The sequence below is a fragment of the Mesocricetus auratus genome, unplaced genomic scaffold, assembly GCF_017639785.1.
Source record: "Mesocricetus auratus isolate SY011 unplaced genomic scaffold, BCM_Maur_2.0 Super-Scaffold_100011, whole genome shotgun sequence".
NCBI lineage: Eukaryota > Metazoa > Chordata > Mammalia > Rodentia > Cricetidae > Mesocricetus > Mesocricetus auratus.
Window position 1 is genome coordinate 33,748,848 of NW_024429195.1, and position 20,434 is coordinate 33,769,281.

The 20,434-nt window shown below is 45.2% G+C and overlaps 1 protein-coding gene across 1 annotated transcript in view; it reads right to left on the minus strand.

Annotated features, from left to right (window-relative positions):
• Slc7a14 (solute carrier family 7 member 14) overlaps positions 1-20,434 on the minus strand; it is a 104,855-nt gene that overhangs the window by 48,505 nt on the left and 35,916 nt on the right. Inside the window, exon 2 of the mRNA XM_040754582.1 lies at positions 704-1,158. Within this exon, the coding sequence (XP_040610516.1) occupies positions 704-1,007 (304 nt within the window). The 5' untranslated portion in view covers positions 1,008-1,158. The remainder of the gene's footprint in view (positions 1-703; positions 1,159-20,434) is intronic.

Below are 20,434 nucleotides of genomic sequence, written 5' to 3' on the forward strand. Positions count from 1 at the left end.
GACCTCTTTTTCAGATAGCGTTATTTCCATCTTCACCCCCTTGCTTGGCTTCTGCCTCCCAGTGCCAGCTTGAGGCTCATCAGATCCCAGCCATGTCCGAGTAACTGACTTGCTGTTTTGTTTCTCTGTACATCCTTTGCTATTATTCTGTGCTAGCCCTGTGCTCTGCTCCTCCCGCTAGGAGACCTAACCCGGCCCGTCTCCCAAGGGAAAAGGAGCATTAAAACAGAAACAGAGTAGCTAGCATAACAGAGAGGGAGAAGCTGGGAGACCAGAGCCTGGACATCAGAATAGTTGCTTGTACTGAAAACCATAGAAAATGGAAGCTATTACAATCAGGTCGAAACCTTTTCCCCTGTCTACTCAGTAGTGTTGGAGACCAAAAAAAAAAAAAAAAAAAAAAAAAAAGATGACAAGCCATTTCACTGCCCCTTGGTGCAGCTCATTACCAACTGCTCTAGAAGAGGCTGGGAAGTCATCTCCTGGTCACACTGTCAGCATGGGTTCGATCCCCAGGACCCATCCTGTGGCGGAGGAGAACTGACTCCCAGTTGTCTTCTGCCCCCGCCCCCAGGCTCTGGCATGTGCTCCCGCACCACCCAAATAAACAAACGTTGTAATAGATACTCTGAGAGAGTGAAATGAGCAGCAACCACATCAGTAGGCAACCTTGCCACTGGACGTCCCTCCCCTCGACACTTACCTGATAATATAGAAGCAACAGCGGCAATGATGAAGGACACAATGACACCAGGTCCTGCCATTTCCTTGGCCACCAGGCCAGACACCACATACATGCCAGTGCCCACACAGCTGCCAACTCCAAGGGAGATGAGGTCTACAGTGGTGAGCACCTGGGCTAGCTTGGTACCATGTGCTGTGGTAGTTCCGGTCCCTTCCAGCATGGATTCCACTGGTTTGGTGCGCAGGATCCGAGAGTGCATTGCATACCAGGCAGCCCCCCACTGCACCCGCCGGGGGTCCAGTGAGGCCAGAAGTCCACTCATCTTGAACAAGAGGGTTGCAGTGAAGGCTTGCTGATGGGAAAGAACTACAGAGCCTCAGTGGATGACCCTGGAACTCATGGAGCAATGAGTGTGTGTCCTTTTAAGAAAGGCCCGGTGGGACCCAAAGCAGCCTTGACTTGGGCATGAACGTCTGGAAGAGAAAAACAAGAAAGAAGATAAGAAGCATGGGCAGCAAACTATGACTGGGAGACACAATGGGCATTGCCTCAGGAACAGGTACGATGAGACTGTCATTTGTGCTTACAACATGGGGACACTCCATTTCTGTGTTCTCCCTTCTGAGTTCCCTTCCAGTTCCATGTGACAGCCTGAAGCTTGCCCTTTGTCTCATAATCATCCCAGAAGCTGGTTTATAATAATACCTGCTGTGTGCCATTCCCTTTCTCTGTGCTCCAGTCTTAGCTGTTTACAGGCCAATAAAGTCTTGACCAGAATGAAAATATTCTGAAAAGATGGGTGTACCCTCTCTTTGTAGTTCCAACCATACTTCAAGGAATTAGATTTTTCTCTAGGAATCTCATGCTGGGAGATGGAAAAAGTTGGGGCCCTGGTGCCAGCTTGGAGAACCCATCTCCTAGAAACATATTTCACACAGTCTGACAACTTGTTAGAACACCTCACAGGAAAGACTGAGGCTCAGATATTAATGTTGGGACCACTGGCAAGGGCTGCTTAGCTATGCACACCTTCAAATAGCCTGATATTTAAACCCAGATCTCGTTAGGACCCCGAAGATGGATTTGGAAGAAGGGCTTTTGTTTTCCTTTCCAGTGTTGCCACACTGAATACATCTCCCCTTCTGCTTTCAGCTGCTCATCTGTCTCTCACTTGTCCATTGTAGTTGTTACTTTTCTGTTGCTGTGATAAAATATTCTGACAAAAGCCACACAGGGTTTCTTTTGGCTTATGGTTCCAGAGGGGTAGAGTCCATCATGGTGAGGAAGGCATGGTGTTAGCCAGGGGAAGCATGGCGGCAGGAGCAGGAAACTGGCTGATCACGCTTTCAATCACACACAGGAAGCGGGGAAGGAACAGGAGCATAGTGAGGCTATGAAATCTCACAGCCTGCTGATGTACTTCCTACAGCAAGGCTCCACATCCTAAAAGTTCTATAGTCCTCCCAAATAGTTCCAGCAGCTGGGAATCAAAGGCTTGGATACACGAGTCTATGAGGGACATTTCTCATTCAAGCCACCATATGGATTGAGGACAGGAGGACTGCCAGGACCTAGGCTCTGACCCAGCAACTCCAGTGGCAAAGTCATCTGCTTGGTGCTAATGTGCTAGGCACTCAGCATAGGTGTGTAAGCAGCTGAGGACAGGACCTGGCTCACAGGAAACACTCAGCTACCTCGACTCCTACGTACCTCTTACTTGCCAAGATTCATCTATGATGCTGGGCATATTCTTTGTGGACACAGTATCTTCATTAGCAAAAAATAGAATGTAAAATTAGATCTATGATTCTTGAGAGGGGCCATGCCACTCAGGGAATTGTTTCTAATTTGGCTTTCAAATAAAACAGAAAATGTTTTAGGCACCTTCTTACTTTGGAAGACTATATGGTAAGGAATTCTGCTGACTTTTAGGGGTGGGTGGGGCTAGCAGTGGAGATGCACAGGGTGGTGTTGTACATCTCTGGAAGATCTCACATGATGCTCTTGAGTATAAGCATCTTGGCAATGATGATCTGAGCTTCAATACTGAATGTGAAAACCTGCTTGATGTGTCAGCATGCGGCATATTTTGGATGATCTTAAAATATAAGGACATGGGAACTTCCAGGAAAGCAACTCCAGAATGAGTTAAATGGGGGTTGTAGTGTAATAGTTTGGAACTTAGAAGAGGGATTGTTCATCATCTGAGAAGACTGAGGTGCCCACAGCTCATGGGTTCTTGCCACTCTCACACAGCCCCCTCTAGTGGCTGCTTCTTGAGAATGGGTGTATCTACAGCGAGTCTTGGCTTAATGTGCTGGATAGTATTTTTGGTCATCTGGACACAAATTGGGTCACCTGGGAAGAGACAACCTTCATGGAGAAAATGCATCCATCAGATTATCTGGTAGGCAACTCTGTGGGCATTTTCTTGATTGATGCTTGATGCAGAGCATTGATGTAGGGGAGCATTGATGTAGGAGGGTCAACCACTGTGTATGCCCTGAGGCTACTTTCTCTGGAAACCAGAAGCTTTATAAGATTCTAGAAAGAAATTTTGAAGAATATGAAGCATCGATTCCAAGCACTGCACTGGTAAGCCTAGGTTACTTACACACAGAAGTTCTGCCGATGTAACCTGTGACTATTGTTAGTTTTGAGACAGGGTCTTGCCAGGTGGTTTGGCTGGTCTTAAAACTGGAGACTCTCATGTATCCTCTTCCTGAGTGTTGTGAATACAGGCGCGAGTCATGACACCCATCTTACTAATATCATTAATTAATACCACTTAGCACTTAATGTTGTGCTTGTCTCTTCTCAAAAGCTTTGCAAACGCTGACTAATTAGGAGAATCAGGTGTAGTAGCTTGGTTCCTAGAGTTTTGGCGGCAACCCTTCTGGTTTAATTTCCTCCCGGAGCCTAGTGTCCATGTTGTGCCCTTCCTCCTTGTCACCCAAATTCTGACCAGCAGACAAAAGCCAGCATCCCTCAGGAACTTGAGAAGCCAGCCCTTTCCACCAGAGGAGCCACTTCCTTATTCTTGGCAGAAGGGACAAATGGCTATCTGTGGTACCTGTCGGTATGTCAAACGCATGCTGGTCTCCAGCTTCCCTCAGCACGACCAGTACCTGTTACACACACCAGAATTGTGCCGGCAACCTGTCTCATCCTGCTCTTCACCTTAAACGTCTCCAGCTCCAGCTACTCATTTCTCCTTCTAACTCTGCTGGCCTGGCTTTGTTCCTTCTCTTTTATTTTCTGCTCTTGGTCCTCTCGTTCTCCCATCCATGACCATGCCCACCCCTCTGGCCATGTTCAGTCTCCTATTTTCTCTCTGCTCTGGACTCTTCCAGATGCCCCTGGCTGTTCTCTCCCTCATATCTGAAATAGGAACCTTCCCTTCAATCATACCTTTGAAAGGTCATGTGAACAGTTTTTACACTACTCCGTCCTCCTGCTCCTGCTCCTCATTTCTCTCCCTTTATCCTGCTTTTCCTTCATTGATAGCCTCTTTTCTTTTCCTCATCTTCGTCTGTCTGTGTCTTCTTTCCTGATTAGTGAGGCAACAGGACCCACGGATCGCAGGGTCCTTCTTAGGTTGTGAGTGTGGATGAATGCCTGTTGCTTCACGCCTAATTGGTGATGCAATGTTTGGCAGCCTCAGCAAACTAATATAGGCTGCGAGTGATAGAATGACAGCACCATGACATGTCAGTGTGGATAGGGAAAATTTCAGAAGGCCCCAGCCCCAGCCCCAGATGAAGAGCAACAGGCAATCAGTGGCTACTGAGAGGGAGAGAAACTGTTCTCCAGGGACAAACCCCCTGGTTGGCTAGCCAGTCCCAAGTAGTCAGCCCTAAACATGTACATACAAACAACACTAGATTGACTCAGTACACTATACATGCATACATACATATATATGTAATTCTTTAATAATTAAAGAAGAATTCATATATTTGAGAGGGCATGGGGAGAAATTAGAACAGGGAAAGATGGAAATTACGTAAATACACTACTCATGTGTGAAACTCTCAAAAATATACAACAAAAATAAAACTAGGTGATGCAGGTGGTAAGTTCCCTGGAGAGAAGGCATTGGCTCTTGGGTAATTGGAGGAGCTGGCTGTACCCAGCATCAGAGAAGTTCTTGGCAGTGAGAGGATTCGCATAGTAAGGCAAGAGATCTTGGTGCCGTGGAATGAGCTAGGTGAGCGGCAACAGTGAATGAGCGGGGTGAGCGGCAACAGTGAATGAGCGGGGTGAGCGGCAACAGTGAATGAGCTGGGTGAGCGGCAACAGTGAATGAGCGGGGTGAGCGGCAACAGTGAATGAGCTGGGTGAGCGGCAACAGTGAATGAGCTGGGTGAGCGGCAACAGTGAATGAGCTGGGTGAGCGGCAGCAGCAATGGAATGAATGTGCCTTTGCAGAGGAAGCTGCAACCATCCGCTGAGGGTCACAGCCTTCTTCAAGGGTGGGACCAGGGCTTGGCATATCCTCTTGCAGGGCGGGTGTCTGGATTCCTGACTGCAGTGTGAGTTGGGCTTTAAAAGCAGCATGGGGCTACTGGGAGGCTTCATTCAGCGAGTACCACGGGATCATGGCTTCTCTGCAAATTCACCATAGCTGCGGTGCAAAGTTCAGCATGGAGGGCAGACCCTTAATAAGAGACCCCGAGGTGGAACAAGTTCCTCCTTGGGAATTTTCACAGGCGTAGTCCAGGTAATAATGGTAGTTGTCACCCAAACCGCTGGCTGCAGAATGCTGTCGCCTGATGACACACAGCTGCAGCCCACTGGCAGCTGATCTCACCTTTGAACAGGACTGGGCTTTACTGAGCTGGGACTACCCCTCCTCATATAACCCTGACTCATAAGACCCTTATTTGCATGGCAGAGACTGCACAAGAGGGAATGACATGCGTGGTGGCTGCCACTAACCTTCCAGAACTGTATGCCTCCTAACCTGGCTGTCCTCCTTCAAATAGTGTGGAACTACACAAGGGAAACACCCTAACCACAAAAGCACTCTCTCAAGTGGACACCCCCATTTCCCCAGGCTGTCGGAGAACAATAATTAAGGCTCAGCCTGCTTCCCTCTTGAAGTGTACTGAACGCTTCTTCCTATGCGGGTGATTTTCAAGTTTCCTAATGCGGCAACCCTTTAATACAGTTCTCTATGTTATGGTGACCTTCCCCCATCATAAAATTACTTTTGATACTACGTTATAACTGTAATTTTGCTACTGCTATGAATCGAAATGTAAATATCTATGCTTTCTGATGGTCTTAGGCATCCCCTGTGAGAGGGGCGTTAGACCTGCAAGGGGGCCGCGACCCACAGGTTGAGAACAACCGTCCATGCTGCACTAGAAAGGGACTTGAGCCGCGTCAGTGCTTTCTGTTACCATGGTGACTGGACACTCGGTACATGACATTTACCGAGTTTCAGTGCTTTTGTTAGTGATGGGGTGGACAGAGGTGTAGAGGTGAGTGGGGTTTGGGGCTGCGTCAGAGAGCGATTGGTAGGCAAAGAACGGCGAAGCTGAGGAAGAGGACTGTGAGTAAATGCAGACAGAGCCTTTCCCAGGGCTGTGAGGGTGGTTGGTGTTGGTGTGTTTCCACCTTCAGAGCCCTTAGCGGCGACTGTGCGTTGACTGTGCATTGGAATTAGTGGAGTTTGCAGACACTCTGTGGAGCCTGTGCTCCATCCTAAAACTCTGGTTAATTTTCCAGAGGTGTGACTACCTAGAGGGATTTTAAGCAAATAGACAGACAGACAAACAAACAAAAGATAAGACTGAGGCCCAAAGCCCCAGGCCAGGCATAATGATGCATTACAACACAGGGGACATTCACTAGGTCCTTCCTGCCATGCCCTGTTCTGGGTAGGTTGGTAGGGTCTCTTGGCAACCCTCCTTTGCCAGCAAGGCACTGTCTGCCATGTTCCCTGGGAGACTCGTGGTCAGCCTGCTAAAAGAACACCAGAGCAATCCAGCAGAGAGACGCATCAGGGAGGCAGCCTCTTCTATTGGCATTGCATACCCTTGGTTACAAGAAACTGCAGTGAAAATGTGGATGATTTACTAGAACAAAGGGTGAAGGCAAGAGTTTCTTCCTGGCTCAATTCCCTCCAGGCAATTCCTCTGAGTTCCTCTTTGCTGGAAACAAACAGGGGTTTAGGGATGTTTCCTTTTTTGGTAGGAAATTGCCTGGAGAGAACTAAATGTAGACAAGGAAGTGTGCTTCTAGGTGACTACTGACAATATCCATATTCATTATCCACAGACTACGTTAGTCAGCAAAAGTTGTTGTTTTTTTAAAGCGCACTGCTGTGGTCTTTCCAGGATGAGCAATAAAGGCATGTTGGCTTTCTCTAGCACTTGAATCTAACTTTCTCAAAACACTTCACAGCTATAACTAAGGCTTACAGAGCCTGGGGAGGAGTCAGCCCGCTTTTGCTGGTGCGTTTGCCTGCTCACGGCTCCGAGTCTGATGATGCCAAAGGCAGGTTTGTTGCAGGACAAAAAAATGACTATGGTTCAGAAGTTTACTCAATAAATAGGTTCTAGGTTAGTTTGGAACCCATCTTTAACGGCTGAGAGGGAAGAAACTATAAGCTGAGAAAGCAGTAAACAGCTTACACAAAACAAAACCAACCTCCCCAAAAAAAACCAAAAACAAAATCCCCTAGGGATTACGTAAGCCCTTTCATGACATTCCTGGTGAACAGTAGTCCAGTCTTGGTGAGTGGCTGGCCCAGTTCAACCACTACAGAGTTCTTATAGTCAGCCCTCACGCAAAATGGTGTTCCAGTTAGGAGTGGAAGCTGCCCGCTTTGTAAGTACTTCTTGGTGACTGCAGGTCTAAAGGACCCTCCTAGGCCCCTTGAGCTTCTATATGTCAGGGTCCAGGGCTGACCTACCAGCCACACTGGTTTTCCAAGGGGCTGAGGCTCTGGCTCCTAACTAAGAATCAGTCTGAAGAATCAATTCCAGATTTGCCCTTCCTGGTTCTGCCCTTGAGTTCCGCCATCTCTAGAATGGGGTAACGTTGGTTCCTAGCTCACAGCTGTGGTGAAGAATGGAAGAAAGGCAGGAAGCATATTGTCAATACTGTCATCTCGTGTGACTCCTAATGATCTTTTTGTCCCCTCTGCAGAACTCACTCCTATGTTTACCTCCCAGGTGCTCTCTGAGAGCCCATGGCCTGTCACCCAGCCCTCATTCAGGATATTGTCTGCAGAAGCTGCCCAGGTTTTGTCCTGGCTGTAGACCACACTACATGTTATTTACTCAAGGGACTCAAGTTACCCTGCTCAATCAAGCCTGTAGGGACCAGCTTTCCCTCTCCCTTATGTTTCTTCATCTTGGCAAGAGATTAGGGTGGAGAGTGAGGTCATATGATGGCTACAAAATGGTTTCCGAGTCTTCCAAGTTCTCCAGGGTACGCCTGGTGGTAGGAGAGAACTGACTCCCACAAGTTCTGGTCTCCACACTCGTGCAGGGACACACACACACTCACACACACACATGCAGGAACACACACATGTGCAGGGACACACACACTCACACACATGTGCAGGGACACACACACACTCTCACACACACATGTGCAGGGACACACACATACATACACACATGTGCAGGGACACACACACTCATGTGCAGGGACACACACATGTGCAGGGACACACACATGTGCAGGGACACACACATGTGCAGGGACACACACACTCATGTGCAGGGACACACACATGTGCAGGGCACACACACATGTGCAGGGACATACACACTCACACACATGTGCAGGGACACACACACACTCATACACATGTGCAGGGACACACACACTCACACACATGTGCAGGGACACACACACATGTGCAGGGACACACACTCACACACATGTGCAGGGACACACACACTCACACACATGTGCAGGGACATACACACTCACACACATGTGCAGGGACACACACTCACACACATGTGCAGGGACACACACACTCACATGTGCAGGGACACACACATATATACACACGTGCAGGGGCACGCACACATGTGCAGGGACACAACTTATAATTTAAAATTAGCATATGAAATAAATCATTTGGCAAAGAGGAAGACTAGAAAGTCTTCTCTACCAAGGCTGGCATGTAACAGGTAAAGTGCATGTTAAACAACAAGCCAGGAATGCCCCAGCCCATGGGACTAGGGTGCCATTGAGCTTCTAGCCCGCCTCTTGGCTCAGTCTCACTTCCTCTCTTGGAAGGATAGCCTCATAATAATTGCTCTCTGCTTCTGGTGTTATCCACAGGTCTCTGTTCAACCTTTTGTTTTAATTTACAAGAATCCCAGCAGGTGTGTAACCTCTTGATACCCACTGAAAACAGGGACCACACCCACTCATCCTCCCATGGCCTGTCTCCTTGTCAACATGCAAACACTGTGGATGCCTAGGGCATGGCAAATCCACCTGCATTGTCATTCTGACCCTGAAATCATGATCCCTTCTGACTTTGGTACCTGTGATTTTGGTACCATGATCCGTTGTGACTTTGGCTACATGGATCCCTCAGTCATCTTGGTGGACTTCTGTACTGAGACCCTTGATTTTGTTGCTCATCTTTCCCTGACATGCCCAACAGCTATGATTCTTTTATTTTAATCCCTTGGTCGCTATGACTACACTGGGTGGCCAGATACAGGGCTGCTGTATCACTCTCCTGGACTGCTTAGCCCTAACAATGCCCTAGTATAGCTGACTTCAGTTTTATTGTCTTCTATTGTCTGCAGTTTTTTGTTCTGTAGCTGTACAGATTAGGGCTAATATGTTTCTGGGACACACCTTCAAGTTTTTTAAAGGCAATTGACATATTTTTGGGGGTCTTATTTTCCATAGACTACACATCTTTAATATATTCTGTGATCAAAAGTGCCTCCTCATATGTTACAACTTTAAGATACTCTTGTTCTGATTGGGAAGACCAAAGTTTATTATGGTGGATTTTTTTGATCTACATGGTAAGAGAGAGTGGTAAGGGAGATGATTTTTTTATTATTGCCTGCTTGTTTTGTTTTTTGAGACAGGGTCTCAGTAGGTAGTCCTTGGCTGGCTTTGAATTCACTATGCAAACCAGACTTTCTTCAAATTCACAGAACTATCCCTGCCTCTTCTGCCTCCCAAGCACTGGGATTAAAGTTGTGTGCTACCATTTGAGGCTGTAAGGGAGATATTTTTGGTTACTTTGGCTGTGTGTATGTGTGTGTGTGTGTGTGTATGCATGTGTGTGCTTATGCATGCATGCAAATGTGTGTTCATATGCACACGTGTGAACAAGTATGCTAAATTATGCAATGTTGGTGCCTGACACCTTCACTTAAATACACAACTGGCTACTGGGGTTCCTGATTCTTCAGTTATCAATATTTCTAACAGCGCCTTTGCTAAGTGTTTGATTCATCAAACTCACTTGGAATGTTTTTCTGATTATCTACCACACTATTAACAATGTGCTGCCTCATTTATACTATACACAGACTCTCAGAAACAGCTGGCTTTATTTCGCTCGGAATGCCTTTGAATTGGAGGACAATCACCCATGGCGCCTATGTGGAAGAGGTAGTCCCAGCTCAGCTTCCTGTTTAAGCCTTTCAGTTTCTTTCTCTGATTCTGTATGATACTGATTGATTAATCATCTTCTGAAGTGATGACAGGTAGCCCCAGATTCAATAGATTACACAATGGCACTTGTCTCTTGCTGTGGATCTGTTCAAAACTGTGGGTCTTGAATAAAATAAACTAGACTGTGAGTCTGTGCCACAGAGACATTTTATACCAGAAGTCAGACTGAAGGAAGACTGAAGGTGAAATTTGCAGGTCCCTGGTTTAGTGGAAATGACTCATTATTGGCTGAAAAAGGCATTCGACCAAGCTCCATGTTGGTGGGTGGGGCGTGTTCTCTAGGAGAGTCTGTTCTGCTAAAGGAGGTTGTGGCTGGTGATTGGCAATGCCTCAGAGCTCTGACTACATACTGGGCATATAAATGGATTTTTCTTATTTATTTGTTTATTTATATTATTAGGTTTCATGTAGCACAGGCTGGCTTCAAACTCACTATGTAAACCAAGGCTGGCCTTACACCTTCACTCCCAGGTCCTGAGATAGGTGTATGCCACCACATCTGTATTTTTCTTTGAGTCTAGTTGTTGCCACCTTCAACCCCAACCCAAGAACGAACATAAGTCTGTCTATCAGAGACCTCCAAGCTTAAAAAGAGACTGCTATGTTCATTCCTGAGCATCCTCAATGAATTCCATAAAGATGTAAGCATTGATTTTCTTTAATGGCCAGCTTAAACTAAAAGCTTATCGACTTTAGACACCAAGCAGAACAAAACAAAACCCAGCTGGTTTATCTTTGTTTGTTCCAAGTAAACAGTTCTCTATGGGGGAAACACTTCTGAGGATAATTAACCTTTATGTGGTATGGGACAATATTCCTACTTACAAGTTTCCCACCTGGGCCCTGATCACCAGCACTCTAGGGTAGAGGATATGATCTTAATGCTTCAAGAGAATTCCTAGCATCTTCTCGGAGAAGCAACAAGCTTGGTTAGAGACCTTGTCCTGTGGCAGAGAGGGGCTGCCGCTCTCCTCCAATGCCTGACAGTTTGCTATCACTCTCCCACCATGGGTCCCAAGTCTAAGGTTTCTGGTCTCTGCTGGGGCCATGCATCCCTGAATGTGGCCACAGGCTAACATCACCTTCTACACTCACTGATGCCAGCTCCAGGGTCTTAGAACTATTAGGTGTCATGCATTATTCACTGTGCCAATGATAGTATTGACAGAGCCAGAATCCAGAGAAAAACCATTTCTCCAAGCTTTCCCTGGAAGACCCCTTGAGAAGAGACACACCAAACGGAAAGTCACTTATCTTTTCATTCCACTGTAACGGATTTAGGAATTTCTATTAGAATAACATGGCAGAGGTGTTGAATGAAGTCCTATTATGTACTTAGTTAAAAATAGTTATTGTGCACATACATTACCCTAATACAGAGAGTGTCAGAAATTTGCACAAGGGGTTCCAGCCACAGGCTCTGTCCTCTGGATCCTATTGCTGCCAGCTGGAAAGTGGGCTAGGACTGACCTGCCAAAAGCACTTGCTGTTTGGCTGGATTGATCAATATAGGGAGAGCCAGCAAGGCATTAGGAAAGTAGGTGGGAGGGAGGCTGTGTGTTTGATCCCAGCAGCTCCTACCAGGCCAGTGTGCCTGTATCCACTCATTAGACAATGCTTCTTGTCAGGAGGCTTCTCCATGTGACATCTGTCTCTGTATCCATAATTCTTCTCTGTATCCATAATTCCTCTCCTCCTACCTTTTTCTCTTTTGTCTTTCCTTCCTTTTTTCCTTCCTTCATTCCTTCTTTCCTTCCCTCCCTTCCTCCTTCCTTCCATCCCTGCTTCCTTCCTTCCCTCTCTCTCTCCTTTTCTCCTTCCTTCCTTTCCTTCTTCCCTCCTTTCCTCCCTCTCTCCCTGCCTTTCTTCCTTCCTTCCCTCCCTTCCTTCCATCCCTCCTTACTTCCTTCCCTCTCTCTCCCTCCCTCCTTTCCCTCTTCCCTCATTCCCTGCCTTCTTTCTGTCCTTCCTTCCTTTCCTCCCTCTGTATTTGTTTACTTTTTAAATTTATTTTTTCTTGTGACAGAATCATTGGATATCTGACCCCAGCTTCTTTTGTCCTTCATCATGGGTTCAATACCAACAACTCTACAGGGAGTGTTCAAGCACCGAGCCTCTCTAGCATGCTAATGGCCATTGTTGAATGATCCACCCCACATAGTGTAAGTCAATCCAGTATCTGTCCCACCCTGCCTCCCCGTAGCCACTGTTCTATTAACAACCCTGTCTGATACAGTGACTTACTTCTTAATGTAATATTGTAAGTTTCAAGGCCTACGGTGGCCTTTTGCACAAAATTCTGATCTCACCTCATGAGATTCTTAGAGGCCATTCTGATGAAATGCAACCAGACAATTTCTGTGTTAGTGAACAACCCAGATTGGCACCTTCACACCACATGTCAGCTCAGTGTCACTGAGCTCCAGGAAACAGTTTATAGCCACGTGGGCTGCATATCCATCTCAACATGTCTTCACACTCAAGACAGAAGCACCAATTGAACTCCTAAGATACTGAGGGAAGGGTTGACTTTACTGAACGCTACCTGACAACACAGAGAAACGCTGTTAAAACCCAACAGAGCCCACTCTTGTGTGACGTCTCTCTTGCTTTTACTCATGCTCATTGACCTAAAACAGCCCAAGGCTGCCAGTGTATAGTTCTGAGTCTTTGGGAGTCTAGAAAGAAGTCAGTGTCCTTCACTTTTCCAGCTTGGAGAACTTAGAGGTCACCCCGTTTCCCTGACTTGTGGCCCTTCCATCATCAATGTCTGCTGACGCACAGCATCTTCCTCTAAACTTCCTGTCCCTCTTTTCCTCTCTCCTCCCCTTCTTTTTTACTCAGTGTCTGATTCAGGACACTGAGCATGTTTGACAAACACTGTTCTACTAAACTCTATCTCCATCTCTAGAGGGTAGCTCAGGCTGGTCTTAACTTCCGAGTCCTCCTGTCTCACCCTCAGCAGTGCAGATTACTGTCATGTTCCATCATAGCCAGTGCTGCCTTTCCTACAAGGACCTTGTATATATCATGGCCCACCACCAATCCAGGACAATCTGCCCACCTCAAGAGCGCTAATCTCATCACCTCTGCAAACTCCATCTTATTATATAAAGTAGCATACTTACAAGTTCCTTGGGTTAGGCCATGGATGTCTGTGGGGATGTGGGGGCATTTTGCATCTGATATGCCATCTAAAGCACCACTCTTATCTTAGGTATCTCTCTTCATATTTCCACTCTGTATGGCAAATTGATATCCTCTTCCTTCTCTTCATTCTGCATAAAGCTGAACTGGTTCAGCTTTCTCTATTTATTTTCTCTAGAACTTTGCCCTTAATGAAAACAAAATCTTTCTCAAAAATAAGCCTGGTAGACATGTTGATAGCTGTTTCCAGAGTTGGATGTGAGGTGACTTACTGGGGACTACATACCAGGTAGCGACATGTTTTCTGATGGGTGAATATTCATCTGCTCCTTATTCAAGAAGGTGAATGACGCAGTCTCTCAGTCCCTTGTGTGGTGCTAATCTGATGTCAGGCCTAGGGATATGGGCATTCATCACTCGGTCGTCTATATGCACCAGCTGTCCATGTGGTGGTTTCTTTCCTCATTGTATGATCTAATTAAGCTTAATATTTAGTTAGCTTCCTGATTATGTGCTTGTGTTTTCAACACTGTCATAACAGTTTCCTGCTCTTTGATAAGGAAAATATGTTGGATGCTGCCATGATTTTTAGCTTTAGACAATGTCATGGGGACTTTGGATATCACAACGTGGATCCCTTGAAGTTTGCCTTGGCACACATTATATGCAGATTTTGGGGTTTTCCCATTTTTTTTAGAAGTAAGACAGACCGTTCTACTACCACAGGTTCTAGCAAATCTACTTTTGTTATAGGCTGGTTTAACCTATGACAATATATCAAATTCTGAACCATTCTGTCACCAATAGTGTTTCTAAAAGAGGAAGAATAAAGGTTAAGTGTGCCTGCACAGGACGGGAGGTCACGTTGGAAGTGATATACACCCTAACTTCAGCTGTCATTCCTTAAATGCTGTCTACTTTGTTTGTTTGTTTGTTTTAAACAAGTCTCTTATTGGAACTTGCAAGTAGGCTAGGCTGGCTAGCCAGTAAGCTCTAGGGATCAGCCTGTCCCTACCTTCTCAGGACTAGGATTCTGTGTCACCATGACAAGCAATTTTTGTTAATGCCATTATGTGTGGTTCTGGAGTCAAACTCAGATCCTCAGGCTTGATGTTACTTAAAAAAAGGAAAAAAAGACCCAAATCCCCAATGTTTATTGTTCTCAATGCACACTGTTTGTCTCACTGGGCTCAGTGGGTTTTGCCTCCTTACAGGAGCCAAGGGAAGGGAGGAGAATGGGCCGGCAGTGTTTTTTAACTCTTCCCAGTGATGTGGTCTTGATGAGTATCCCTCTTCTGAGTCAAGAGGACACAGCTCAGGCAGGAGTCTTCTAAATGCATCTGTTCCTGGTATTAACCAGATGACATCTTGGGGATGCTTGGGGAAAACTCGTAAGTAGATACATCCCTGTGCCCGCACGGCCTGGGTACTGTAAATAAACCTCCCCTCCCCCAAATTAACAACTATAAATGGATGACTGACTTTGTGCCTCTGGGTTTAGAGTTCATATAGAAATGACTTTTGTTCTCTCTGTTCCTATACATACATATGTTAGATGCTGCAGTTTTGGAGTCTAGTGTCTGTCTTTTTAAGATTCCATCCACTACCCTCAAAAAATAAAATGAGACAAGATTTTAAAAAATCTAGCATCCTAGAGCCAGCACTCGAAGCCAGATAATTCCAATGAGACAGAGCCCTTCTGTTTTTGTGATCCAACAATAAACAGATAAATGGAATCTTAAATTATGTATGCTCCATGAACTTCCAGTTCTCAACAAAGGCTGGCTCTTCCCACAGAGCCCCATCCTGCTCCTGGCCTATACTGCTCGCAATCCACACTGTTTGCCTTGCTGGGCTCAGTGGGTTTCTATAAATATTCGTTAAGCTCCCGGCTTTGTGTGTGCAAGGCACAGAGATAAAGCCAGGAGAACACGGTTTCCAGGCTGGCTGGGGAGACAGGTGCGAGGTGACCTCAGTGTGGTGCTAGCAGGCCTCTCTACTGGATTGTAACTCTTTCCCCTGCTCAGCTGCCCTTCATGGGTGTTCCCCTTTCTGCTGGATCCAGCCCCGCACCTCCATGTTCCTCTGGGACTCAGTTTACAACTCATCTGTCATTAAATGTTATGCTAACCACTTGAGCCTCCTGTTCTCTGGTTTCTATGGAACTTCTAGTTCAGTGTACATTCTTAAGTTGTCTTGTGAAGATTGTCAAGCTCTTGAGGGCTAAGGTTTCTTCTTAAGTCTCCCCACTGATTTTGTGTTCGAAACACAACAAAAGCAAAAGTTCTTGCGTGGCCTCCAGGGTGCTACATAGTTTGTTGTCTGCTTCATTTCCGAGTTCATCTCTTACTACCTCATCTCTTGGTTTAACCACAATGAATTCCTGTTTCTAACATGTGCTGAGCCTTATTTCCTGTCTCTGGAATCTCTTGCCCTGGGTCTTTGCATGGTTCAGTCCTCAGTATTTCAACCTCTGCTGACATGTTACTTTTTCAGTGATTTCAGCTCTACCTAAGCTGAAAGTGTTCCTGGTGTCCTGTACCCTATTATCTACCCATCATCAGATTCACTAGCAGCAGCAGCACCATCTTCCTCTATCTCCATCTGTCTGTCTATCTATCTTCTATTGTTCTGTCTTCCCATCCATCCATCCATCCATCCATCCATCCATCCATCCATCCATCCATCCATCCTTCAATCCATTCTTTCTTCCATCTATCCACCTACCCACCTCTCCATTCATTTTAAGTAAGTTACCCTGTTCTGGCACTTATTAAGTGTCAGTGTTTTTATTATCTGTCTCCTCCCTCTAGACTGCCAACTCGAAGGCACAGCCTTTGCTAAATCTCTAGTGATCAGAGCAGGTACTCTTGTAAAGTAGGAAAATAACAAATATTTGTTTTTCCATGTGACTAGTTTTGCCGTAGTACATAAAGGAGTCGTGAGCACAAATTTATTTCCTCATAGAAGACATAATTTCCTATAGTAATTTGTAATGATCTCTGCTATTTTGAGAGAGTTTTTGCAATGTAAGATGGTTGGCTTTGTTAACTATTCTCTGTACCAATTCAGAGAACACAAAACAGTAGAAATCATCTGGTCCAAGTCGCAGATTTTACAAATGAAAAAATTCTTTTTTCTTTAAGAGGCTTCCTAAATTTCTTTTGAGAAATGGAATTATCTGAAAACAATTATGTCTAGTTATAAATGAATCATCTCTATATGACCTTTATCCTTTTATACTCATTAAGTTTAGGGAAGCCAGAATAAGAACTACACAGGATTAGAATATAAAAATCTTTAATATTAAAATATTAAAATTTAGCTAAATTTAGAATTACATTTTTTGAATAGATGTCCCACACAGCTCCTTGGAAACTAGGTTTTTATCCAATCATCATAGTAAAATCTGATAAACCATAGTGTATTCAGTGTGGAAGAGAAGGTATTTAAAAAATCTATAGTTCGCTTTTTTTTTCATCTGGGCAAAAATAACAGGAGGCTTTGACAGTTTGGGGATTCACAATGTTTTTGAAGAATGAAGATGTACATTGCATTTTAGAGATGCCCTTCATGTCTAGCTTTTAGAATCTTCTTTGAGAGCTGGGAGATAAAGACAGGAGACTCTCCAGAAGCCCACAGATCACCTAGCCTGTCATATACACTGGAGAGCAACAAGAGACAGTATCTCAAACAAGGTGGAGAATGAGCATTAACACCCTAGGCTGTCCTTTGACTTTAACATGAATGCTGTAATCACACATGAATATACTACCCACACCACACAAAGACACGTGAAGAGAACGAAACACTAAGCAAGTATTAAAATGTTGGTCTGAAAAGCAGCATTCAGTTCAGTGGGTGTGATGTGTTCAATGCAGTTTTGACTTAGAGCAGTGCTAACTTACGAGAGGTCCACCAAGATGTATCTCCACAGAAAGCAGAGGCATCTCTATTTAATTTAAAACAAACCACAGACGGCTCCAAGAATAATGCACGTGTTCCTGCTCCTGGCCATGGCCCCAGAGGATATTTGTATCTCTTGTTTTTTGAGTTATGTTTCCATGCATCTTCATCTTGGCAAACTGGCTTAGGGTCTGTGCTCTCCACCGCTGCATGAAGCTCACATCAACAGTCACCGGGATGATCGAATCTGCCCCAGTCCCAGGATGCCAGTGCTTTAGAGCCTGGTTTTCTTTCTCTTCATGTTGATGCCACCCATGGTGACTAACTGGTATAAATTCATTCTATCTATCCCCACAGGAAACACACAAGCAAGTAACCATGCCCTCCTGGCACCGTGACCCCCAGGCACTGCCACACTTTCGATCCTGTTCTCCATACCTTGTCAATCCCTGGTCCCTCCACTCTGCCATGACATCCTTTGCTGAGGGCATCAACTGCTTCTCTCTGGCTCCCACCTCCCTCATCTCAAGCCCTCTTATTTAACACTCTCATTCATTAACTAAGATTCAGATTTCCGCTCAGAGCTCTGAAAGCCATGGTTGTGTGCATGTCCACGTGCAGGGGGACAGTGACCTGTTTTGGGAGTAAGTTCTTAGAATCCTTTATTTTTTTTTCACCAATTGTAGGGAGAAGTGCCTCATTGTTGGATCACTTCCAGTCCTCCCAATGGTGTCTGCAGTATATGGAATCACACCAGCCCAGAATGCAGAGGACAGGTATGTATGTGCACCTAGGCATTTCCCATGATGCTTAGAATAGTTTTACTGAAACCATAAGCTAAAGCCCCAACCCGTTCTCCTCCGACTGTCTGAGGAGTGAAGCTGAGGTTGAAGGGATGAAGTGTCTGTGCCAAACCAGACAGGAGCACCCATTCCTGTTCTATTTGCCTTTTCTATATGACAAGGCCATGCTGACTACTGTCAGGGCCAGTTCAAGATGAGCCAACATTACTGTGCTCTGCAGTCAAAGGCACACATGAGCTCTGGGACTTCTCTTTGCAAGAAACAGCTTTTCCAGGGCTGGGAGAGTGGGAAGGAGGACATGCAAAACTGCAACTTGTATTTTGACAACTGAAAACATTCCAACAAATAAGCCTCCATGCTTGGAGCCTAGTCCTGGAATGCTTAATGCATGTTGCCTGCCACAAGCAAGAGCTGTGAGTTCCGTTCCCCCTGCCTGTGTTTTGGGTCCACCTCTTTTCCACTCATTTAGTTAGAAAGCCCCAAACTAGAAAAGGATAAGATGGATTAACTGTTTTTGAGACTAAAGCAGGACTAAACTATCTCCTTATTACTCTGAAGTCTGGGTTTCAGGTTGTGTTGCAAGAAGACTAAGGCCTGAGACTGACTGAAGAGATTGTCTTTTGGTGAGGCAAACACTGGAGCAGTTAGTGATGATACATTTGAAATACAAACCATAGTGCTTAAAGAAGAGGGGCTTGGCTCTTGAACTTTTGTATTTGTTCATCTGAGGTAGAGGTATTTGTCGACTTCTGTGTACCAGATGTTGCCCATTTATTAGTGCTCAGCTAGAGTAGCTTCACTTTGGGTGATATTTACTATAAACACACATACACACACACACTCTCTCTCTTTTTCCACACACACTCACATACACATATACACACACACTCACACACATACACACACAAGCACACGCATACACACACTCACATATACACATATGCACACACATGCATACACACTTTCAACAACGATGTTTATCTACTCTCAAATTAGAGATGAAGACACTGAGGTACAGAACAGTTCAGGCACAGGTTGGAAGCCCTGCAGCTCCTGAGGGCGGGGTGTGGTATAAACATACAGTGGGATGAGTTCCAAGGCATCAGACACTCCAAGACGATGAAAACATTTCTATGCTGTCCAATATGGCTGCCACTAACCACATGTGACTATTGCTGCTGAAAATGGGATTTACAATTTTATTCAATTTTAACTACAAGATATGCCTCAGAGACACTGTGGGTTTGGTTCAGGGTCTCTGCAATACAAGTGAATATGGCAATAAAGATATTGCAATACAATTAGCTATGAATTGTTTGTATATGTAAAATATGTGTATATATTGTTTTATGAAATAAGAATGCAGTAATCTTATGCTTAAAATTGCATACACCCTAATTAATTCCTGCAAAAAAAGCAACAGCTAACTAAACTGCTGGGGAAAATGGTGACAATGGACTTGCTAGATGCAGAGTTGCTAGAACCCCTTGAGTAAAGTACTTATTGCACAAGTGTGAGGACATGAGTTCAATCCCCAGTACTTGTGTAAAACTGGGTGTGGTGGTGTGCTTATAACCTCAGTGCTGGGAAAGCAGATTCCTGGAGTAAATAAGTCAGAGAGAGATTGAGGAAGATACCCACTGACCTCTGGTGTCCACTCTGCACACACACACACACACACACACACACACACACACACACACACAGATGCACATATATGCATGTGCACACAAACACACACAAATGCGCACACACATGAACATGCATGATTACATACACCCTGCAGACATGAACATGCATGCACTAGCACACACATATGCATACACGAACATCCATGCACATATATACCATACATAAACAGTTTTTATGAAGTGCACAAGACAGATCCCAGTGTGATGACATATGCCTGTAATTTAAATTTATATAGCTACATGTGATCAGTGATTGTTCCACTGGATAATAAAACTGTATAGTTTGTGTTCAATAACTGCAGAGGTAACATCAGAAAGATGTTGGCATCGTTTAGAAGAGGACACTGAGCACAGGGACAGCTGGAGGTTTGATGCAAGGTTCCAGAGTTAGAATGCAGAAGAATCAGGACACGGCGTCTAGAGTCACATGCTCTGTCCACTAGCAGTGTCTGTCCCTTACCCTCTGCAATCCTCTCTCTTGCTCTTTGTCTCTTTCCAAAGGGACATGAAATCAT